The 24,389-nt window shown below is 48.3% G+C and overlaps 4 protein-coding genes across 4 annotated transcripts; 3 read left to right on the plus strand and 1 right to left on the minus strand.

Moving 5' to 3' along the window:
• The first annotated feature begins 1,815 nt into the window (after nucleotides 1–1,815).
• tat (tyrosine aminotransferase) lies at nucleotides 1,816–9,579 on the plus strand. Its single transcript, XM_067235100.1, has 12 exons — nucleotides 1,816–1,837; nucleotides 2,587–2,890; nucleotides 3,218–3,322; nucleotides 3,688–3,755; nucleotides 3,918–4,076; nucleotides 4,357–4,495; nucleotides 4,598–4,650; nucleotides 7,084–7,236; nucleotides 7,517–7,645; nucleotides 7,873–7,956; nucleotides 8,065–8,163; nucleotides 8,451–9,579. Exons 2-12 carry the CDS (start codon nucleotides 2,620–2,622, stop codon nucleotides 8,589–8,591), a joined length of 1,401 nt encoding a protein of 466 aa, XP_067091201.1. The 5' UTR covers nucleotides 1,816–1,837; nucleotides 2,587–2,619; the 3' UTR covers nucleotides 8,592–9,579.
• Nucleotides 9,580–10,122: 543 nt separating this feature from the next.
• Nucleotides 10,123–13,356, plus strand: zgc:56622 (uncharacterized protein LOC326033 homolog). Its single transcript, XM_067235211.1, has 10 exons — nucleotides 10,123–10,283; nucleotides 10,611–10,781; nucleotides 10,952–11,068; nucleotides 11,207–11,284; nucleotides 11,427–11,543; nucleotides 11,725–11,837; nucleotides 12,000–12,087; nucleotides 12,244–12,327; nucleotides 12,716–12,798; nucleotides 12,946–13,356. Exons 1-10 carry the CDS (start codon nucleotides 10,200–10,202, stop codon nucleotides 12,977–12,979), a joined length of 969 nt encoding a protein of 322 aa, XP_067091312.1. The 5' UTR covers nucleotides 10,123–10,199; the 3' UTR covers nucleotides 12,980–13,356.
• An 848-nt stretch (nucleotides 13,357–14,204) lies between these two features.
• Nucleotides 14,205–19,260, minus strand: klhl36 (kelch-like family member 36). The gene is made up of 7 exons (XM_067234919.1): nucleotides 18,830–19,260; nucleotides 18,342–18,536; nucleotides 18,128–18,250; nucleotides 17,326–17,547; nucleotides 16,559–17,092; nucleotides 16,261–16,418; nucleotides 14,205–15,382 (listed from the first exon to the last, which is right to left on the minus strand). Exons 1-7 carry the CDS (start codon nucleotides 18,887–18,889, stop codon nucleotides 14,812–14,814), a joined length of 1,863 nt encoding a protein of 620 aa, XP_067091020.1. The 5' UTR covers nucleotides 18,890–19,260; the 3' UTR covers nucleotides 14,205–14,811.
• A 775-nt stretch (nucleotides 19,261–20,035) lies between these two features.
• On the plus strand, nucleotides 20,036–23,509 carry cotl1 (coactosin-like F-actin binding protein 1). Its single transcript, XM_067234966.1, has 4 exons — nucleotides 20,036–20,338; nucleotides 20,840–20,922; nucleotides 23,053–23,210; nucleotides 23,363–23,509. Exons 1-4 carry the CDS (start codon nucleotides 20,262–20,264, stop codon nucleotides 23,471–23,473), a joined length of 429 nt encoding a protein of 142 aa, XP_067091067.1. The 5' UTR covers nucleotides 20,036–20,261; the 3' UTR covers nucleotides 23,474–23,509.
• Nucleotides 23,510–24,389: the final 880 nt, after the last annotated feature.

Below are 24,389 nucleotides of genomic sequence, written 5' to 3' on the forward strand. Positions count from 1 at the left end.
TCTGCCTGAACCTTTATAAGTCCAGGAGTTCGCCTGCCCTCTTCCTTGCTGCAGGCCTGGCTCTCTCCAGGGCAGGGACAGAGGACGGGCTGCAGGCCTGGCTCTCTCCAGGGCAGGGACAGAGGACGGGCTGCAGGCCTGGCTCTCTCCGGGGCAGGGACAGAGGACGGGCTGCAGGCCTGGCTCTCTCCAGGGCAGGGACAGAGGACGGGCTGCAGGCCTGGCTCTCTCTGGGGCAGGGACAGAGGACGGGCTGCAGGCCTGGCTCTCTCCAGGACAGGGACAGAGGACGGGCTGCAGGCCTGGCTCTCTCCGGGGCAGGGACAGAGGACGGGCTGCAGGCCTGGCTCTCTCCGGGGCAGGGACAGAGGACGGGCTGCAGGCCTGGCTCTCTCTGGGGCAGGGACAGAGGACGGGCTGCAGGCCTGGCTCTCTCCGGGGCAGGGACAGAGGAGGGGGAGGCCACACCATCTGCAGTGGATGTCATATTTGCAACAACTACCAGGGACGGATTAATAGATTGCTGCCCCTGGAGTGCTGCATCCATTGGGGCATAGTACCACTGCCAGAGGCTGCAGTGACCACCCCTGCCTCCACCCCTGCCTCCACCCCTGCCTCCACCCCTGCCTCCACCCCTGCCTCCACCCTTTTCCCTGATGGTGGGTCCATCAGCTACATAAGGCAACGGTCCAACTTTAAGTTGAAGAGTTGCTAGGACGTTGGACATTTATTTATATCACTTTGATTATAAAACTATGATGGTTTTGCATAAAATTATGATTGTTTTGCATTAAACAAAAACCTCATAAAAGCACTCTCATGAAACCTCATGAAAGTAGGCTATCAAACACTTAAATTGGCTGCTCGATGAAGTGCTAACAAACTGAGGTTGGGAACTTTACGACACCGTAATGCAAATCACATCACATCTGACTACTATTGAGGGTGTAGCTATTACAGGAAGTAAGTATTCATTTCTTTAAATTGTATTAAATTACTTTTTTTTTTTCTCTCTCGTTCAATTTATTTAGCTTGTTTTGGTGTTATCGAGAAGCTTGCCTGATTAACAAAGACTGAAAACACAAAGTGGAAGTCATATCAGAACAGTGTAAATTCAAACGACTATTAAGGGAAACTGACGAGTATCATTGTGTTTAAGATACATAGGAAAATAACACTTTATTAATCACCAGGCAAATTCGGTCGATGCGTTTTTTTCCCAGAAGCTTGAATCTAATGTTGGCATTTCTGCTCCCTGCTTTTCTGATTCCAGTGTTCTTAGGTTCACAGTCCCGCGACACTTACTGCACCGTTTTTATTAGATTTGTTATCACCAATACTGTATGGTTATGTTCAGTGTCTGCCTATTGTTAGTATCTGTTTCTTTGTTGCCTATTTCTTTGTAAATGTGTTTTACAAACAAAAAAACGTACATGGCCTTGAAAGATGACGTCAAACGAGTTCACGAGAACACAATAACGGAATAAACGTATTGATAGACAGCCACAGAGTGCGCGGTGGATTATGCGCTCCTGTCCCAAATGAGCGTTTACGCACGGCGGCAACAAGGCTCCCGCGGATATCCCCTCTGCTCACTCTGAGTTCGTCTGAAAGGGTTAAATGATGCCGTTAAACCAAACCTTGAGGTCTTTAACAGTTCTGAAAGTGATGTAAAGGGGGTGTATGCCACAACCCTAATGTCTCCACCAATGAAAATATAGGTAGGGTTCGACACCCAGTTTTGGGACGCTTGCTATAAAGCCGGTATGACGGGCATGTTCACAGTATTTCACTACAATTCCTGCTTTTGGAGTGCGATCCTCATTGTCATTTTAAGGTATTTACTAGATCTCTTGGGAAATTGAAATTATGGGACCATAATATTGTTTGTAACTAATTTAAAATCCGATTTATAATTATTCTTCCAAAGTATACATTTACATTTATTATAAAATATATATATATTTTTTGTTTTGTTTTGTTTTGTTGATAATTGTAATGCAATGTTCTTAAATGTATTGTAACTTGTAGATTTAGGTAGCAGACGCCTACTTTTTCAAACTGTAGTTGCGCACTTCAGTAAAGATCCCATTCTAGAACATGCATTTTAAGTCATTTGCATTTGTTGATAATATTAACTGTATTACTGTAATATTTTCTTGGTCAGTGTTTATTACGTTTAAAAATGTATTAATTTGAGATTTGAATTGCTCTCTCGCGCTGCTAAAATGTCTGCAGAATAACTCACTGATTACATTCAAAAACTCTAATGTAGGCAAAGGATGCGTTTGCAAATGGTTAAATTGTCGGATGTACTACATCAATGTACAATGTACATTGTCAAGTTTCGTTTTTATCTCAAACTTCTACCACAAGCATAGCAACTATTGAAATCCTTGCAGAGAAAAAGTTTCCAAATTCAACCGTTGATATTCAGTTTTTCCAATTAATTTAAAATAATTCAATTTTACAGAAATGTTACATTTATTTATTTTTAACAACTAATGTCTAATAATGCTATGTTGAATACATCCCAATTAAATGAATATCTTTAATGTCTGTTCTTGCCTGTCCTTTGTCTTAAAGGACAGTCAATTTGTCTCGAGCAGCAGCTGTACCATGGAGAATAAGCCCTATGTGGTCCAGATAAACGGAAATGGCATCCCGAGTCAGGGAGTTAATGGCAAAGGGGTTAATGGTACAAGAGTGAACGGGCATGGCGCCCATCACGTCAGTGTGAAAGGGGGTGTCAAGACTAAGACCCAGAAGCAGAGATGGGATGTCCGGCCCTCGGAGATGTCTCTGAACACCGTGAATCCCATCAGGGCCATTGTGGACGGAATGAAACTCACCCCCAACCCTGACAAGGCCATGATAGCCCTCTCCATAGGTATACCATCTTAAAGTTGTGTTCATTTGTTCATTGTTATTATCAGTACTAGTGGTGACTTATTTACTGCTACTCTGTCACACCAACAGCAAACCGAGTTTAGGACGAGTAACAGTGATCTCAGTGAGACACCCCCTCCTCCCTCTAGAACATTCTTTAGTTCCACTTATTTTCCGCCTCTATGGAAGCTCCTCCCCTCTCCACACCACTTCTATGGAAGCTCCTCCCCTCTCCACACCACTTCTATGGAAGCTCCTCCCCTCTCCACACCACTTCTTTCTTTCCTCCTCCCCTCATGACTGGTCTCCCGCCCTCGCTTTCTCTCAGGTGATCCTACTGTGTTTGGGAACCTCCCCACCGATGACTCTGTCCTCCAGGCCATGAAGGACGCCATCGATTCCCACACCTTCAACGGCTACGCACCCTCTGTCGGTAAGACTGGGGCCGCACTTTACAGTGTGTGTGTGTGTGTGTGTGTGTGTGCTTTGGGGTGTAAGTGTTGGGTGTGTGTGAAATAGTCTCCTGTAGAACGTGAGTTTCCAGGACTGTTACTGACTTTCCTGGAGTGAGCAGGAGGAGAATGACGAGCTGAGAGGCTCATCCTGACGGAGGAAAGGGCTTCGTTGGGTTTTGTGATGATCCGGGCACATTAGAAACGAGCTGTCTTGCTCGTCCTTCTCCCTCCATCTCCCTCACCCCCTACGTCTCCCTCTCCCGTGTGGGTGTGCCAGCAGGGGGGGAGATGTGGTGCTCATCTCCAGAAGTGTGAGTGATACTAACTTCTGATGTTGTGGCAGGTTACCAGAGGAGCAGAGAGGCAGTGGCTAACTTCTACAGCTGTTCCCAGGCCCCCCTGGAGGCTAAGGTACAACACTGCCTCATTTCTGTCACTCTAAAAACACTCTTTGAGCCTTATTATTCTCTGTCTTTCCCCACACTCAGTCTTTGAGTCGTGATTCACAACGGGTAAAAGAGGATAATCACTCATCCTCCCCCTGTGCTCTACCCCCAACTCCCTCCCATGTAGGATGTGATCCTGACCAGTGGCTGCAGCCAGGCTATAGATCTGGCCATCAGTGTCCTGTGTAACCCAGGCGACAACATCCTTGTCCCCTGCCCTGGGTTCTCTCTCTACAAGACCCTGGCTGTGTCTCTGGGCATTCAGGTCAAGCTGTACAACCTGCTGGTGAGAAGCTATGGGGGCAGGAGGGGATGAAGGGAGGGAGGGGTGGGCTAGGCGGAGGAGGAGAAGGGGCCCTCCGCATGGGTGAGTTAAGGGGTTAAGGTTCATAGTGAGAGCTGGGGTCTGCTTGTAGTGGCGGCGCTTCAACGTCACAACACACCTGTTGCTAGTAAATCCCAGTCGGAACCAGTTTCACACCCTCCATACACGCGCACGCACATGCAGGCAGGAAAGCAGGCTGGGGTGCGTCTGTCCTGACCACGGTGTGTCTGTCTCTTGGCAGCCAGAGAAGTCTTGGGAGATTGATCTGCAGCACTTCGAGAGTCTGGTGGACGATAGGACAGCCTGTGTCATCGTCAATAACCCCTCCAACCCCTGTGGGTCTGTCTACAGCAAGGAGCACCTGCAGGGCATCCTCTCAGGTGAGCCTCTCATCCTGGTCCTGGTTGTCTCAGGTTTGACCTGAGGTCACACAGCTGTAATACTTGGGGCTAACTCAGCGTGCTATTCCTTCCGCTTCCTAGTGGCCTCCAGACATAGAATCCCAATCCTGGCTGACGAGATCTATGGGGATATGGTGAGTTCACCCTCATGCACACAACCAAGCTGGACACTCCACATTCGATGCCTTCGATTTATCTGTCCTTCTTGCCGAGTGGTAGCACAGACGGAACTGTCCGTGTGTCCTAAGTGGATCAAATCAAGTGCACCTGAAGTAGTTGATGGTCAACAGGTTAAGACTTTGACTTGTGGAATTAAACAGGATGTGGGGTTTTCAGGTAATGCCACCCCAAAGTGCATCCATGAAAGAAAAAAAAGAATAGACCAAAGGGTAATAAACAGAGTGTGCAGTAGAGTTGGTTAAGTAGACGCTGGAGGGAGAAGTAAGGTTCTGGGGTCAATAGAATCACGTCACTGCTGAGCAGCAGGGCAGCCCGGCCGGGTGGGTGAGCGCTGGCTGGGCCTCCTGTAACACCAACGAGGCACATTCTTTTTGCCCTGCAGCGTCTGACTGATGGATGGGGAGGTTCTCTGTCCTCGGCTCAGGGCTGGCCTACGTGTCCAGGGCTCGGTCCCGACACTACCACATCAGCACTGGGAGGATTAAGGGTGGCATGGCTCTGAATGGGGGGGGGAGGGGGCGGGGGGGGGGGGGGGGAGGTGGGGTCACAGCACTGGGGTCAGCCAGGGCAAGTGGAGGATGAGGTGAGAGAGGTGAGAGCCACCCCTGTACAATACAGCATCAACACTTTACAATGAGCACCTGTGCAGAGCCCATGCAAATTCGACTCATTGGCCCCTTTGTCCTGGCCCTAAACTGCAATGTAACAGAGCAGTTGCATAGTAGGCGCAATCTTCTTCTCTTTATTGTCTGTGGAATCCAGTCCATAGGGAAGTTATCATTATGAACAAACAGGGTTATGGAGGGTTTCGTGTAGGGTGATGGGGTGTTTCATAACAGGGGGATGGGATGTTTTGTACAGGGTTAAGGGCGGTTTCATGTAAGGGTGATGGGGTGTTTCGTAACAGGGTGATGGGAAGTTTTGTAACAGGGCGAGGGGAAGATTCATTCTGAATAAAGGGGTGTTTTGCACAAGGTGAAGAAGTGTTTTGTACAGGATAAAGGCAGTGTTTCCGTCAGGAGTGTTTTGCCTTGTGATGAGTGCAGATGGAGATAGCCGCACCGAGTGGAGCTGGGTGGGTCATTAGGGCCGCTGAGGCGCCCTGTATACCTACACCACTGTGTAATATGAACACACCAGAATGACTCGGCAGTTTTGAACACACATGTTTGTGGTTAATGCAGATGTGAGGGTGTAGCCCCAGGGAGGGGGGGTGAGGGGGGGGTGAGGGGGGTGGCAGGGGGGTGGGAGTCTTTCTAACCACATGTTGCCTGCAGTGGGGGTGCTGTTTCTGGAGTGTGTGGAGGCGAGATGACTCTGGCCCAGGTCTGTGTGTCTGGGATAGTCTGGAAAACAACAGACTCTTTCCTTACAGTATGCCTCCCCCTTCCTCTCCCTTTCTTTGAGGAAAGTTCGAAAAACATTGCAAACACACGTGTCACGCAAGCTGAGGCCAAGCAGAGCCAAGTTTCTATGCGTGTGAGAGATATTTGAGGCTATAACTACACATGTCCCTTCTGAACTGTCAGTCATTCCCCACCAGCCAATCGGAGGTGGGGTGTTTCCCCCCACCCGACGTGAAGAGCTTTAATGAAAGCCATCTTACTGTCGTTACTGTTCCCGCTCTCTCCTCCGTTGGCTCCCTCTCTCTCTCTCTCTCTCTCTCTCTCTCTCTCTCTCTCTCTCTCTCTCTCTCTCTCTCTCTCTCTCTCTCTCTCTTCCCTCTCTCTCTCTCTCTCTCTCTCTCTCTCTCTCTCTCTCTCTCTCTCTCTCTCTCTCTGTCTCTCTCTTTCTCTACCACTCTCTCGCTCTCTCCTTCTTCCCCCCATCTCCCTTTCTCTCTCTCCTCCAGATGCTCAAAGCTTTTTCACTCTGGGTTATGTGGGACTTTATTTAAATGTTTCCCTTTTCTTTTTCTGTTGCATCTCAAAAGACTTCCATCTACAAATGTTTCCAATCAGTAATTTACCATTGTGTTACATATGCCTCCATCCAGCGACATACAAATACTGCATGTTGCCAGAAGTGCATAGTATTTCAGTATTTATTGCTAAGAAACCTTGTATTTTACCAAACACAGTGCAACAATAACATCCATTTCACTGCAATAGTAGCCTACAGTGGAACAATGCAGTCCAACAAAAACAGCATCAGATCTCAAATGCAGCATCGTAATGAAAACCTTCTTGATTATTGTTCAGATCAGATCATTTCCCCCAGTCAAAACCCTAAGGTTCATCTCTGGTTTCTCATCTTTTCCGCAAAAAACGTCTGCAAAAACCGACGTCTCATATGAACATCTCATAAAGTGACTCTGTGGATATTGTGTGGACATATGAGTCTATATGTCGTGTCTTAATGAGAGTTTGTACCTCCCCCTCACCCAGGTGTTCCCCGGATGCCCCTCCCACTCGCTGGCGTCCCTGAGCAGCGACGTCCCCGTTCTGGCGTGCGGCGGCCTGGCTAAGCGCTGGCTCGTCCCAGGGTGGCGTCTGGGCTGGATCCTCATCCACGACCGGAACAACATTTTTGGATCGGAGGTACCTGTGTTACGCAACTGCACTAGACCAGATCACACACGTGACTTAATAATCCCCAGTAACTCATGTTCATGTTGAATGTTATGTGAAATATATGATTCTTTAGACTGATATTATACAAATCGGATACCTCAGACTAATGTTATAACACAAAGTTATGGTATACACATAACCTCCAACTACTGTTATTTACATATCTCCTGCTTCTATATAACTTCTATATCCACCTCCTCTGCCCCACTCCTCTGCTTCTTCTCTCCTTCCCTGCTCCCCTTTCCAGATTCGCCAGGGCCTCGTCAAGCTCAGCCAGAGGATTTTGGGTGCCTGCACCATCGTCCAGGGGGCGCTAGAGAGCATCCTCAACAACACCCCCAAGTCCTTCTATCACAGAACCATCAGCTTCCTCAAGGTGAGGTTCTACCACCCCCAGTGCAGCTCCAGGGTGTTAGCAAAGGACTAGGCCACCCGTGCACACCGCACTATCACAGTCAACGAGGCGTTTCAGCGTCAAGACTAATTACTTCGTGCATATTTGACCTTAGAAAAAAGGGAAAAAAGGGTTGTGTTGGAATGAGAGGGTCTGTGTGCGGTGGAGTAATGACTTGCTGATGTGTATCTGTCTCGTTTCCTTCTCAGTCCAACTCTGAGCTGTGTTTCTCTGAGCTAAGCACAGTGCCCGGCCTGACTCCCATCATGCCCTCTGGAGCCATGTACCTCATGGTGAGCTGAACTGTCTGCCTCCACACCACAGCCTAAACAGACGTCTGTTTGTGTTTATTTAGACAGACACGGTGGATGTCTCTCACTGTCGTGTGCGTGTGTTCCTAGGTGGGAATAGACATGGAGCACTTCCCGGGGTTTCAGAATGATGTGGACTTCACAGAATCTCTGGTGACTGAGCAGTCTGTGTTCTGTCTGCCAGCATCGGTGAGGAACATGAATGATGCATTTATTCTTTCCATCCATCCATCAATCAATTCATTTACTCATTCATTCACTCATCCCTCATTAAGTTTGTCGTCCTATTCCTCCCTCCCTCCCTCCCTCCCTCCCTCCCTCCCTCCCTCCCTCCCTCCCTCCCTCCCTCCCTCCCTCCCTCCCTCCCTCCCTCCCTCCCTCCCTCCCTCCCTCCCTCCCTCCTTCTTTCCTTCCTCCGTCGTTCCTTCGTTCCTCCCTCCTTCCTTCCTTCCTTGCTTCCTTCCTTCCTTTTCTAGGCGTTTGAGTACCCTGACTACTTCCGCATTGTGGTCACGGTACCGGAAGAGATGATGGTGGAGGCATGTGCTCGGATAAGAGAATTCTGCCAGCGCCACTACCGGCCCAGCAGCCAAGACAGCAACGAGCTCGACCAATGACAGAGGGGGGAGGGGATTAGATGAAAAACAGAGTAGGGGAGGAGAGAAAAAGAGGGAGGAGAGAAAAAGAGGGTGAAGGGCAAAACTAAAGAGAATGGGTCTCTTAGAGGCAGGGGTGAAGTGGCCTCTAGACACTGACCTGGGATCTAATTTAAATATACTACTAACAGTCATGAGATGGGGATGAGAGGGTAGACTGTGCCTGGATCAGTTTCTACAAGCTACTTCAACCCTGAGCTCATAGACACAGAGAGAAATAGATACAATAAGCAACAGAATGAGAAAAACCAGGACCAGGATTGAAAGGAGGATAAGGGAGGGAGGGAAAAATGGTCAACATATGATGTTGCACGGTGGAAAGAGTCTGTAGAGATGCCATGAAGTAGCCATGGTCTGTGACCGTTAAGAACCCCTTCAGTTAACCAGATATTTATATATTTTATATGGCCATCTTATGGTTACTTTTAAGAAGGGACATGTTTTTTTTTATTACTGTGTAACCATGATTAGACAAAGGGTTGAGTTTAACTTATCTAGGAAACAGAGAATAACAGTATAGTAAGAACCATCTACACCGCGTTTATCATTTACATTTACATTTTACATTTACATTTACATTTTTACATTTTAGTCATTTAGCAGACGCTCTTATCCAGAGCGACTTACAGTAAGTACAGGGACATTCCCCCGAGGTAAGTAGGGTGAAGTGCCTTGCCCAAGGACACAACGTCAGTTGGCATGACCGGGAATCGAACTGGCAACCTTCGGATTACTAGCCCGATTCCCTCACCGCTCAGCCACCTGACTCCCTTATCAAATGTCTAGTTACTCTTTCCTGCATGTGTAGAGTTAGAACTCTGTTAGAATGCATGCTCAACCAATTAGACCACCCTTTCCATTTTTAATATATATGTACATTGTATATCTACTTTGTAATCTTAATGTGTATCATCTTTTTTTTTTTTACTGTCATGTAAAACACTTATTTAAACCAAATTAAAAGCTTTGACAAAAGCTCAACGTGTTTGTCATTCAATGTTTAAGATGTGTGTTTGTACTGCCATCTTCTGGTAACAGTCTGCAGTGCAGTGTCTGTCTAACAGTACTGTCTGAATGTTGCTGACTTTTCAGCATGGCCCAAAACCTTGTTGGTGTATGTGTGAGTGTGTGTGTGTGTGTCTATTTCAACCTTGAAGAAAGTGACCTTTCAACACATTGTCTCTTTACGAGGGCCCTGAGTTACTGTGTATGTGTAAATACACAACAGAGGACAGAACTCCATATACTGGTAAATGATTAACCAAGAAAGAGGGTGGGTGAGAGAAATAAGGAGAGAGAGAGTCGTGTAGAAGGAGGGAGAAAGAGAGAGAGAAAGGAAGGAAGAGGGACGGAGAGTGATAGAGGAGTGGAGAGAGAGAGAGAGAGAGAGAGAGAGACAGAGAGAGAAAGAGAGAGAGAGAGAGTGAGTGATAAAGGGAGTGTATGTTGTAAAAGGGAAACTAGAGAGCATGCTGACTAGGGGAAAAGGAAGAGGACAGTTTGGGTCTGTGTGACTGTGTTTGTGAAGTGTGGAAGTTGCTCTCTCCCCTGGCTAAGTAAACACACATAATGGAGGAAGACACCGGTGTTGTCACGACGATAGAACTCAATGACAGCACGCGCATGCCCCTCTTGGGTCTAGGAACATGGAAGGTACTCACTCTATCTCTTTTAATCCCCCTGTTGCTGCTTTCCTTTCCATTCATCCGTCACTCCTTTGCCCTTTCCTCTTTCTGTCTCTCTCTCAGACCGTTTTGCACCAACTTCGAAACAAGCATGAACCACAAAAGGGTTCGTCTGTTCTATTGTTTTGTCTATTGCTTTGGTGTAAAGGAACCCAAACACCACGCGTGTACAAAGTAAACAACACCTGCGATAATCCGGAGAAAGTGTACTCCACTATGCTTTGGTCTGAGATTCATCTGATGGAGACAGTCCTCCCCTTTACCCTGCCCCGTCTGCCACCACTGTGGGTTCCAGACCAGCAGTTCTGCAGTGTTCCAGGGAGCTGTGGAGGCAGCCATTGCAGCAGGTTACCGCCACATTGACACGGCCTACATGTACAGGAACGAGGTGGAGATCGGCAGAGCGCTTCGTGCCAAGATGCAACAGAGTGTCATTCGCCGTCAAGACATGTACATCGTCAGCAAGGTGAGACAATGACCACGACGACACCAACATTTACTTCTCCTAGTTCAGGAGTAGACATAACTCCTCTTTGCTGAAGGGCCTCTCGTTCCTTTCCCTGAAGTCACAAACTCACTTCAGTTCAAGTGTCCATGAAGATCCTTCCTTAGATCCTTTGTTCCCTGGTCATGTAGCTGTGGTCCACCCACCACGCTCCCCAGGACATCCCAGTCTGCCTGAACCAATCACTGAGCGACCTGCAGCTGGAGCAGCTGGACCTCTACCTGATGCACTTCCCTGTAGGCATCCAGGTGAGTAAAGCAAGAGAGGGGATCTGGAACAGGAACCAGTTAGAGCCAGTAGGAATCAGATTCAAGGCAGACAGATTTGTTTATGTTCCAAACTGTGACATCATCATTTGGTCATTGTATTTTCTCTGTCTCCACTAGAAAGTAGGTGATGAGCTGTATCCCATGAAGGATGGACAGATTCTGAGCAGTGATGTTGACTATGTGGATGTTTGGAGGGTCAGGACAATACTGCTCTCTCTCTCTCTCTCTCTCTCTCTCTCTCTCTCTCTCTCTCTCTCTCAACACGCAACATCCAATGAGAGCATTGAGCGTTTGGTGTCACAAGATGTTTCACGTGACTGTGTGTTGCATCTTCTAGGGAATGGAGGCTTTGAAGTCCTCAGGCAAGGTGAAGAGCATCGGCGTGTCCAACTTCAATATCCTCCAGCTGGAGAGGTTACTTGATTTGACCAAGATCCCCCCAGCAGTCAACCAGGTGCTGAACCGACTTTTCATCCCCGAAATTCAAACTAGCAACAAGCTCTCTTCCACGAGCCCAGAGAGCTTTAAAGGTCATCGTGGCACCACTCTCCTTCTACTCAGTTCCCTCCAAGCCAGTGAGGTCTGAGCAAGGGTTTAACCTTGGAGACTCATGTTCCACCTTCCCTGTCCTCTAGGTGGAGCTACACCCCTACCTGGTCCAGTCTGACCTGGTGGAGTTCTGTAAGTCCAGGAACATCGCCCTTACGGCTTACAGTCCCTTTGGATCCCCTGGCAGAGCCAAAGAGCTGTGAGTCATGCGGCATTCCTATTATATCCACATCTGTTGAGATAGCTTGTAGACACAAGATCATATTTTGCCTGCCTGCATGTCCGCGTGCCTGTCTGTCTCCCCGTCTCCCCGTCTCCCCGCCTGCCCGCCTGCACGTCTGCCTGTCTGTCTCCTTCCCAGTCATCGTGGAGCTACAGACCCCCAGAAGCTTCTAGAAGATCCTGTGGTTGGTGAGATTGCAAAGGCACACAGACGAACCCCGGCTCAGGTGAGTGCCACAGTGTGCTGCAATGTGCGTTTATGTACATATGCATATCTGTATGTATGTCTCACGTGCTCTCAAGGAGTAATTATATGTTTTGCATGTGTCACGTGTGTTCTGTGCCTAAGGCCTGTATTTAATTAAGGAGTGTGTTTGTCTCAGGTGCTGCTGAGGTACCAGGTACAACAAGGTATTGCAGTCATCCCCAAGAGTATTAAACCCAACCACCTTCTGGAAAACACCAAGGTTAAACACTCTCTCCCTATCTCTCTCTGCCTTTCTCGCTCAAACTCTTTATCTCTCTTTATCTCTCACTCTTTTCTATTTTCTCAGCCACTCCCTTAGTATATTTTGACCATTTCCTCATTTGCTCTACGACAGTGTATTGCTCACACATATCAGAGCTCACAACAGTTCAAACTCTTCACCTGAGTTCCATAACTACTTTAACAGCATTTTGATGAATTAATATTTATTGCATATATTGAAGTGTTTATGAATATTGCATTGTCCTCACTAGCTAAAGAAAAAAAAAACACCTGGAAACCTGTACTGACTGTTGATTGATGACTGTGCTGTAAAGTAGTTCCATCTTGTAATGAAGAGTGAGGTCAACTTTAATGTTTATTTGCAGATTTTTGGTTGGTCTCTGAGCCAGGAGGATATGACATCACTGAGGGGGCTGGACCGAGGCTGGAAGGCCTGTGTCATTGACTCGTAAGACAGCCTTTCACATTTACAGGCACCAACCAAACAATAGCATGTTTTACTGCTGATCCCAAACAAAGCTGACCGTTATTCCGCTGTGTAGTGATGTTTGCTGTAGCACCACAGCAGTCTAACAGTCAAACTTTTTTTTTTCAGCCTGAAGTCTCATCCATACTACCCCTTTGAATGACTAGAGCCTCAGAGAGCAAGCACAGAAGACCTGGACCAGGGGACCTGGAGACCAGGGGACAGGACACTAGGAAACCATGAGTCCAGGGGGAAATAACAGGATTATCTAACTCACTTGCTATAGCGACATGCCTAACTGTTTGTTTGCGTTTATCTGAAACCACGTCAGTGAGTCCCAATGTGAAGTTAGAGAGATGCAGTGTTTTTGTCTGTCTGCTTGTAGTGGTGAGAGGGACGAGTGAGTTGACACTATGGAAGGGTCTGTGATTTATTAGTTGCATGTTATTAGTAAAATGTGTTGTTTCACAAATGTTAAAAGTTATTTATAAGAAAATGATATGACTATGAATATGAAAATAAACTTGTGATATCACTGATTATTATGACCAGCTGTTTGAGTATTTGATATTTAAGAAAAACAAATAAAAATAAAAATATATAACATAGAAAAAAGTACAGGTGGGATCTGAAAAACTATAGGACCCTAAATTAAATCTTTTGTTAGCTGAAGCTTCCGAGTTTCTTGATGTTGCAGTGGTGGGATTCTGTTAAACACCTGGGAAAACAAGTATAGCATGGCATAACACCATGACGAAGCATTCTGCTCATACATTCAATGACTGAATGACTTCAACCCCCGATTGTAGGATTCTGTGTTCTGAGAACGAGAGTGATCCCAACATGGAAAAACCTTAAGATGAAAGGTTTTTATTATATTTTGTTAATATTGCTAATTGTGTGTGATGTTTGAATTAATGCGATAAACACATTTTAACAATAAAGTAGAAAGGCATAGTTCTGAAAAGAAGTCTTACACGTAGATGACGTCGTCGTCATCTGCCGCTTGTCCAGGGGTCGGGTCGCGGGGGCAGCAACCTAAGCAGGGAGGCCCAGACTTCCCTCTCCCCGGCCACTTCCACCAGCTCTTCCTGGGGGACCCCGAGGCGTTCCCAGGCCAGCCGAGAGACATAGTCCCTCCAGCGTGTCCTGGGCTCTCCCTTAGAGATAGGGTGAGAAGCTCGGTCATCCGGGAGGGGCTCAGAGTAGAACCGCTGCTTCTCCACGTCGAGAGGAGCCAGTTGAGGTGGCTCGGGCATCTGATCAGGATGCCTCCTGGACGCCTCCCTGGTGAGGTGTTCTGGGCACGTCCCACTGGGAAGAGGCCCCGGGGAAGAAGTCGATGACGATACAAATAATTCAAACGCAAACTACAACATTCAGTGTTATAAAGCAGCTATAATTGCCATTGTGTAACAGGTTATACTAACAGTAGTTGTGAAGCAGACAGACCAGGCCTATTGGAAGGGTCTCAACAACACCGCTGATGGAAGTAGACCAGTACAGAACACTTGTGCTTAAGGAGATGTGGCACATGTGAAGATATCTAACCCCTCACCTATCCACAGACCCAACATGAAACACTTCAGACAATCAGCATGTTCAGAATCAGAGTGACAGAATTTGTACACAATCACACGTCCAGTACAGAACCTACTATGAGATTTCATTGGAAGGTTCTTGGAAAGAAGGGGATGTTCTGTCCATAGAACCAACAATCCTGGTTATGTTCTTCACTGGCAGGTGTGGCCATTCCAGACCTGTGGCCTAGAGTCTGCATGTTCCTCCAGTAACAGAGTAGTAAAATACTAAATGATAACACCATATGGTAAATATTCCCACGTATACATTGTGCTTTCATTGACCTTGACATGACGGTACTTGTGTTCAGAGTTTTAGGTGTGTGTTCGGACCTTTGGATGTTGACGATTACACATCACACAGGACTGTCCACATTGCTACCTCTCCGAGGCTTTCTTCTTCCAGTGTCATCTCTTAGGTGGGAAGCCGTCGACCTTTGACCTTCTGTCCCGTCTTTTTCCTGTCGGGCGTTCCAGCAGGCGGGGGCTTCACAGTACACACGCAGGCCGACGCCCCTGCGATGCGTTTGGGCAGGTCCGGCCCCTGCTCCCACTGGCCCTTTTCCGGGTCGAACACCTGCGTGGACCTGGAGAACACCATGTTCTCCCAGCTGTACCCTCCCAGGACGTAGATCCGCCCCCCCCACACCCCTGCCCCCGCCTCGCTGTTGGGCTTCAGCAGGGGTGCCACGCGTGTCCACTGCTCGCTACGTGGGTCAAACGCCTCCACCGCCAGGATGTCGAAGCGCTCGGCGCTCTCCTCGTGGTCGTTGCTTCCCCCGATGGCGTAGATGAGGTGGTGCAGGGAGGCCATGCAGTGCCAACCCCGCGCTGAGGCCATGGGAGGACGTTCTGCCCACATGTCGCCGCCTCCTCCAGGGTCGTAGCTCAGGACCTCTCGACGATACGGGCCGATCTGGTAGTCGTGACCGCCAGATATGTAGACCATGCCTTGGTGCACGGTGCCAGCATGGCCATAGGTGAACCTGGAGGAGGGAGATGTGGAGGGCGGGGGAGAGGAGTCTTTAAAGAGTTTAGAAACAGGATGCTAGGTTACTAGGCTGTGAATGCATGTAGGAGCAGGCTCCTAGGTTTGCCGATCCTAGGTTGTGGATGTTAGGTTGAGGAAATTTGGTTGGATGCTAGGTTAAAGAATTCTAGATTGTGTCTGCAAGATTATTGGATGCTAGGTTATGGATGCTAGTTTTAAGATGCTAGGTTGTGTTTGCAAGATTATTGGATGCTAGGTTATGGATGCTAGTTTTAAGATGCTAGGTTGTGTTTGCAAGATTATTGGATGCTAAGTTGTGGATGCTCGTCATAAGATGCTAGGTTAAAGATGCTAGGTTAAAGATGCTAGGTTAAAGATGTTAGGTTAAAGATGCTAGGTTAAAGATGCTAGGTTGTGTCTGCAAGATTATTGGATGCTAGGTTATGGATGCTAGTTTTAAGATGCTAGGTTGTGTTTGCAAGATTATTGGATGCTAAGTTGTGGATGCTCGGCTTAAGATGCTAGGTTAAAGATGCTAGGTTGTGTTTGCAAGATTATTGGATGCTAGGTTGTGGATGCTAGGTTAAAGATGCTACGTTGTGTTTGCAAGATTATTGGATGCTAGGTTGTGGATGCTCGGCTTAAGATGCTAGGTTAAAGATGCTATGTTGTGTTTGCAAGATTATTGGATGCTAGGTTGTGGATGCTAGGTTAAAGATGCTACGTTGTGTTTGCAAGATTATTGGATGCTAGGTTGTGGATGCTCGGCTTAAGATGCTAGGTTAAAGATGCTATGTTGTGTTTGCAAGATTATTGGATGCTAGGTTGTGGATGCTAGGTTAAAGATGCTAGGTTGTGAGTGGGTGTGCTGACCTGGGCAGGCTAGCTACGTAGCTCCAGCAGTCCTGAGCAGGGTGGTACACCTCCACAGAGGAGAGAGCTCCACTGTCGTTCCTCCCCCCAACAGCCACCAGGCACTCCCCAACTGCGTCGAGGAAGAAGTCCACCCGACTCTGGTTCATAGAAGCACCCTGAGGGGGTAGAGAGGGGGGGGGGGTCACTCCAGACACTACACTACAGCGATGTAATTCAGAACTGCTTTAGAAAGTCATAATAAGTTGTATAAAAAAAAGGAAAAGAGGAGAAACAAAAGGGAGCCATGTCTGTTTACTTTGGTCCACTGGTTGTCACAGGGATTATAGCGGTACAGCAGGTTACAGGCGGCATCCCCTCCGTTGTCGCGAGACAAGCTCCCCCCCGCAGTGTAGATGAACCCCCCCAGCACGGCCAGGCAGTGGTGGCTTCTCTGGGCCGGCAGCTGGGTTTCCACCCCCCAACCCCCAGCCTCCCCGTCCAACCAGCACACGTCTGCGCTCAGCTCCTCGCCGCGCTCCGACACCTCCCCCCCCACCAGCAGGAGGCGCTCCACCCCGCCCCTCAGAGCGGTGCGGCCCGTCTGGAGGAGGGGCTGGGCGCTGGGCCGGGCGTGGTAGCTCCGAGCCTCATCCACCAGGGCCTGGCACACGGCCTCTCCGGGCAGGAGGGCCTGCAGAGCGGGCAGCACGCGCTCCGTCAGCTCAGCCGTGGGCATCAGCGGGAAGCGGATGTGGGAGAGCAGGTGGCGAGCGTGGGTGTGGCGTGTGGGGGTCTGGCTCAGCCACTGGAGGGCAGCCTGGAGCAGCGCCTGCTCACTGTCGTGCTGCACCTGGCAGGAGAGGACATTTACTCTGTGACACCAAGCATGAGGAATAACTCAGATACATCATCTAAAATGCTTTTCAAAGTTCAAATCCAGACACAGATTAAGACTAGTCTCCAGGCTAGTCTTCCTTTCAACTGGTTCTTTCCATTAAAAAATGGTTTTTCATGGTGCACAAGGCTATTCTGGGAGTGGCTTGCCTGCTTCTGATCCTAGTATAATCCCATTCTGAACCTCACCTGCTCACTGGCCAGGTAGACGGTCAGCTTGTGCACAGGGAGGTCCCGCAGGAAGTGTGGGGTAAAGGAGAGGGTGGCGAAGCGCTGGAGGATGAAGTGGTCGATGTAGAGGTCGAGGCGCTGCAGGCTGTACAGCTGGGCCAGCTGCTGGAGGTACAGGAAGTTGTCCTCACTCACTTCCTGCTCCAAATACTGGCAGCAGAAGTCCACCACACGCCACACCTGAAACAACACCCCCCTGTTACTACTGGTTTTACTATGGGAAGACAACACTGTATTACTACTGGTTTTACAGCCGAGTTTAGATCCACAACAGACTCTTATTTCACTGGTTGCACACTAAGTGGAAACATACAGATACTGTGTTTGAGACCAACTTTCTCATGCCGAAAGGGCAGAGCATGTGACGTCATTAACGGACAAGGCTTTCTCACATACTTTAAATGTACATGAGACAAAGTAGCTGGCCTGCGTCATCATGTGTTGACCTACACAAAGTAGCAAGCTAGTGTGGAGGAAAAAGTTGGTGTTGCTTGGCAACAGTCCAGTCCCAGTCCAATTGCAGAACTATTTGTGTTGGTGGATCCAAATAAAAGATTAAATAAACAAACAAATGTTGTCGCTCATTAATATTAACTAATAAATGGCGGTCGTAGAACTGTTGTATAAAAACAATATCACACTCAGAGTTGAGCTTTAATATTGAAAATCCCAGCCGTTAGCCAAAGTATAACAGGACTCAGTATATCAGTACTCAATCTCAGGTGTTGTTGCTTAATGAGAAAACTAAAACAACCAAAACCTGAAGCAGATGAGCCGTCTCCAGGACGTAGTCGATGTTGCCACCGTCCAACAGCAGCTCTCCGCTGTACAGGAAGTCGACCACGGCCTTGAGGCCGATGTACGAGGCGCCCACAAGCTCCACCTACCAAGGCAAGATGGAGGCGACATGAGCTCCTTGGCGAGAGGGCTTGGAGGATTACACAACCACAGTAGTCTCCTTCTCAGACCCTCACCTCGGCCTGGTGCTCCTCCCTCATGGCCAGGGTGAACATGGCGTGGAAGTAGGGGCTGGCCACGGCCAGCACCGCTCGGTGGGCCGGGACTCGCTGCTCGTCGCCCAGCAGCACCACGTCACATAGCTGGCCGCTCTCTCGCTGATCGTTCAGACCCTGCAGAATCACGCTCGCCTGCTCCACCCAGCGGTACACCTGGGGGGAGACACACACACACAAATAGACCCAGACAGCGATACACACAGACAGGGACACACACACAGACGTACACAAAGAAGGCACACACACACAGAAAAACACAGACACACATGAATGATGAAAAATGAATGACTAAGCCTTCCCAGTTGCCTCCACCAATGAGGAAAGACATGGTGTAACAGGAAGTCCTGCTGAAGATTATTATTTGAATGACAACCCAGCAGTAGAGTGATGTCTGCAGTGTGTGTGTCAGCACAGTGAAGAAAACGGTGAGCCTTGGTGACACTGACCTTGGAGGATTCACTAATCCGCTGGGGCCGTGAGACAAGGCCCTGTCTACCATTGTCCATTGTGTCTCAGCAACAACTAGCTTCTTGCCAAAAGAGCTGTCTTCCTCTTGTCCATTGTGCTCTCTTGGTCAGCTCAAGGGCAGAGCACACACACGCAGCCGCACACAGTGTGTGTGTGTGTGGGGATGGTGGCTGAAGATAAGTTTAGCCACTCTCACGTTTAACTCAGTGTAACATCTTCATACAACGACAAGCGCACATAAAACACACGACTAGCTAACAAGTGTAGTCTGAACATGACATCGGTAACTTGCCAAAGTACATGGCAACAGCATCAGTTATGTTGACACATCTCAGTCACGGCCTAGGTTAAACAACAAACTCTTGCTCGACAACCATCACAATGGCCTCCGTCATTAATAGTCCATTGTACAGTCCATATTTACCACGGCATTTTCCGCATTTTAGACAAATATTTCTTATTGAAAGGCAGTTTAGAATGTTCTGTTTATTCGCAGCTATGACTAGCACCTCATACCGGAAGACAGCCTATGAATTCAACCAATCACAATTCAACCAAACAAGAGAGGTTGGATTGAGTTTGGGATGCATTCAAGACCTGCAATGTTTTAACACTGCCAGTTTCAATGCCTGCTGACAACACAAGTTGCATGAGGACAGCTTTATTACACATTTTTTCAAGGACAAGTTCACTGGTCACTTGTTGTATTGTTGGTGACCACTTATAATTATTGTTCAAGGCCATATGTGACATTACTTTAAGATTAGAATTGTTGCATCTCTCTTACACACACTGACCTACCCAAGACAACAACTCAATCAGTTCCTTTGTCTTGGCAAGTGATTACTTGAGAGACAATTGGGAACAATTATGGATAACCTTACAACACCTGGGGCTTGTAGCCTATGGTGCAGTACACACGCAGGCTATTGTTCTCAATTTGACCGCACTGGACGCTTCCGACCACAAGGTGGCGCAATAACCCAGATCATCGGTAACAATAGAAAAGGGTGGATTTAAATTAACTGAATCCCTCTTTTGGCCATTGGGAGGAGGTGAATCCTGCGTCTAGGGACTTGCTCTATTACGGCAACCTGATTGAGAAACATCACCACCGCCCATAAACCCGACAATAGGAAATGAATCGAGTAGCGAAAAGAGTCGCTTTATTTCGATAACTGAGAAAGGAGACACCAGGCTCGGCGCACTACCCCTTTCCTTAGCGCACACTCAATTATTTCCGTGTGGCTCGTGATATCAGTGGGTAGCACTGCCACTCCATTGTAGAACTCTAGTTGTGCTGCTTTTGAATACCAGGAGGGCTGCTCACTCTGCCGAACAGGATACCTTAGACTTCGAGTTTTTGTTCTGCTGCGCTCTCTCCTCGGCTGTCCATTGCGTCCATCCAAAATGGCAACACGAATCGATAAAGAGGCTTGCAGAGAAGCTTATAACCTCGTCAGAGACGATAACACGGAGATAAACTGGTGAGTTCTAATTCCTTGTGTATTGTGCTTGCGGTGGATAAAGGCGGGGAGTTTACCAGGTTGGCAAATCAGAGATTACAGATTACACGGTGATTAGTTATATTAGGAAAATGCGCGTTTCATTCATTCACCCTACATATTTTTCTCTAATCTTTGTACTGGGCGTTTTAGTCTGGCCCGTTGTGGTCAGAGTGTAATAATTTGAGCCAGCGGGGCATGAATAATTTCCTTTGTCTCGCCAAGTGGGTACAGTAGTGACACGTAGGTATATGTTGACTCAAACCCGACACCTTGGCTGGCTCACATTCGCCTCCTAGGGTAATCATTGATTCATTGTCACAGTCACATCCGAGATGTCAGACCCCGCATCAACGAGATACCAGATTGTCACTGGGAGAGCGCGAGCTCCTATAAGTGGGATCAGCTCATCTGGGCTTGTTGTTTTCGAAATGTCAGCAGCTCGGATCGATGTAATCCACTGCATCTTTCTTGTCTTTACAGGGCTGGGTTCAAATACGAGGGCTCAATGATTGTGCCAGCAGGCCACGGCACGGACTATGAAGAATTCAAGAGCCTGTGCACAGGTAGGGGCAGATCCTCTTCAGTCATTTGCTGCCACAGTGGGTGTCAAACGGACTGCAGCGTTCATGCGTGCCAATGGTAGAATTGACCTGGACCTAGGTCTTAAACTATTGTTTTACTTGTTGCCCATTGGTGATGGACTCTTAGATATGGTAGGCTACAAACTAAATGAGCATGTCAATGTGTACTGCTTTAAACCTGCCACCCCTAGTCACTGGTGTGCTTCCTAGTTCCTGCTTCTTATAGCCTACTCTGTCACAGAGCGGTAATCTTTAAGACTCTGTTTTCATTGGTTGTCACTTCACCAGGAAGTAGCCCCCTGCGTCTTGGGCTACTGACCGGTGACAGGTGGAGGGCAAATAAACATTCTGATGGGTTGCAATTATTTCCGAGGTCACCGCTTGCTATCTCTATATTACTAGAAATATTTCTCACCTCCGATGATAAGCGTCACCTCCCTCTCTCCATCTCTCTCTCTCTTCCTTTTCAACTCGTGTGTTGGGCGTGGCACGCAACTCATGGTGCTTCAGGGCTGCACTTCAGGTTGAGGGCGCGAATTCAGATGTTGAAATACGTGATGCATATCCTAAAGTGAACCAGTACTATCCATGTAACACAAGAAAACATTGCAACTTTTTTTACAGAGAGCATAGCTCGAGTGTGAGAGAGGACAAAGGCCCGTTTGGTATTACTGCAGCAATTCTATTACAAATATTTAATTTCACTACTTGCAATGTTTTCTTCTCTGGGACCAATTTTGGGCACTGATTCAAAGTTCGGAAATATGCTTTAAGGATTGAAATCAGTTTCTCTCTCTCCTCCTCCTCCTCCTTTCCCTCTCTCTTTTCGCTGCCTCATCATCCTCTTAGTTTTCTTGGGGTTGCTCTGTCAGCACAGTCAGTCAGAAGGGAAGAGACACACCCGGAAGACTCAGAGAGGAAGTGAGACATGTAGCCGTGCGTACTGCCGCGGTGAACAGACACTTCCTCATACCTCACACTCACCTCCCCCCTAGATGTACGCAGGTCACAAACGGCACAATACCCTGAAGAAAAACATGTAATTGAGTGTCACACTCTGTTTGTGTTCCAAAGTCAGAGGTGTGTGTGTGTGTGTGTGTGTGTGTGTGTGTGTGTGTGTGTGTGCGCGTGCGTGCGTGGGAGAGAGACCCGACAAAAAGGGAGGGAGGTGTGTGTAGTTCAGTAGTAAGTCAGCTGACTCTGGTTTGTGGTGCTGTTAGGATAGTGTTGAGACCAGCGCTGGCCTTTGTAGCCAGGCTGATCAAACATGTAACAATGGCTGGTGTTAACGCACAACCAGGTGCCTTGATATCTGATAGAGCAGGGAGATTTCTGGACCATCCCCCAGGAAGTCTTTATCAGGCAATCATAGGTAAGCATACACAACGTGCTTGGTGCATAGGAAGATGTAAGGACTGATAATGTGGAGAAGAACCAACTGTGCGAGCGAGTTAGGGAGAGGGTGACATCCAAGATTTCATAATATGGCTGACATAAATCTACTCCTGTTAGCCCACTGACCTGAATAAGAGAGGTACTGGCACTGGTCCTTGTGTTCACGCTATTCGGTATAGGCCTACCACAGACTAGTGTATTACTGCCTACTGAGTCTGGCCAGGAGATCCATCGGCATGTCCCATACACTAGATCACTCAGTACCTCTTCTGAGTCTACCGTAGCACAGAAGCCTCAGCTACTTCCTATCTATATAGACTCCAGGGGTATTTCTTCCTTTCTCCCTTAGGAGGAAACCATGGTGATGTGGTACCTCCAGCCTAGACTTGACGTATAGCCGTTGTTCTCTGTAAGGGGAAGATGGTTGTTGAGGTAGAGATGTACTTCAGCGTGTTCCTGTTCAGCTCATCAGTGTTCACTGGCTTTGTTATACCTAAGTTACACTGACCAAAAGTGTTCTCAACCTATCTTCCGCCAATGGGCTGTGACTTCAATCTCCTGCTCTCGATTCCTCCCTCTCTCTTCCTGTATGTTTCTCTCTCTCTACTCGCTCTCTCTTTGACCTCTGACCTCCTGTTTCTTCCCCTCTCTTGCTCAGGCATATCCTTTCCTCCTCCGTTCTTCCTCTCACTAAAATTCCCCTCCTCCCTCTTCCAGACGATTCTCGTCTTTTCGGCTTCGTGCGGATCACCACCGGCGACGCCATGAGCAAGCGGGCCAAGTTCACCCTCATCACCTGGATCGGGGAGAACATCAGCGGCCTCCAGCGTGCCAAGATCAGCACGGACAAGACGCTGGTCAAGGACATCGTGCAGGTGAGGGGCCCGAGCACACACGCTCTTCAACATACCGTCTCTCGCCCACGTCTCAAACACACAGACGCAGGCACACGCTCGTTCCTACGCTCTCTCACTCTTCTCAAACGCACACGTTGAGCCCTCACCATTGCCCGGGTTTGTCCTTGCAGAACTTTGCCAAGGAGTTCATGATCAGTGACGCACGGGAGCTGGAGGAGGACTACCTCCGCACAGAGCTGAAGAAGGCGGGCGGGGCCAACTATGACGCGCAGGCGGAGTAGGGGGGGCTCAGTTGGGGGGAGGCTGCTTCCTGCTGGTGGGGGGGGGGGGGGGGGGGGGAGGGGGAGGGGGAGGGGGGAGGGTCAGGTCCTCGCACCGGGATCCGAGAGGAGACACACATGTTACACATTCATATACTTCTGCATGGATACAGGCAAGACAAACGCTTAAACAACCATACCTAACGGTGGCGACAAACAAAACAGCATTTGTTACACACACACACACACTGACCTACACTGAGACACACTGATTTACTGTATATTGCCAACAGTCTCCTGGGCCTTCCCCTTTCTCCAGTCAGGTCATGGTTGGTTATCCACTGTACTGTGCATCATCTCACTGTCATCTGAGCTTCGGGGGACCTTCCAGACCTTCCTCTAGCCACGCTGCTCTGTTTGGACTACAACAGAGCAGGGACTGTGTGTCTGTCTTTCAGAGGAGATGCTCTTCTTTCCTGGTCTCTGATTGGTCCTGTCATTGTTGTAGTACTTCTTCTGTGGTTGTAGTCCAAACAGGCTTTCTGGTTGTATGGAGGTCCCCCCTGCCCCAGTCATCTCATGGTCCACTCCTGAAGGTATACATACCCACTGTGTTTACTGCCTTAATCTCCCATGGAGAGAGGGGCATCATGGGAGTTTGTGGACTCTACACTGTGATTGGCTCTCCTCCACTCACTGGGGGGGTGGTTCAGATTGGCCCATGGCCATCAGCCAATAGGAAGGGATGCAGCGCTGTCCCTCAACCAACCCTGGAGCAGCTATATCTCTGGTGTAGCCCCTGATTCATTTGGATTAAAACCCCCAAAAAATGAATGTTTTTTAAGATTTTTATTTTCTCTGAGAGTTTTACCTATGGTTTATTCTTCTTGAGAGCAATGTTAACTAGGAGATTCGTTAAAACATTAAAAAAAAAGAT

The sequence above is a fragment of the Osmerus mordax genome, chromosome 4 (assembly GCF_038355195.1).
Source record: "Osmerus mordax isolate fOsmMor3 chromosome 4, fOsmMor3.pri, whole genome shotgun sequence".
In the NCBI taxonomy this organism is placed as follows: Eukaryota; Metazoa; Chordata; class Actinopteri; order Osmeriformes; family Osmeridae; genus Osmerus; species Osmerus mordax.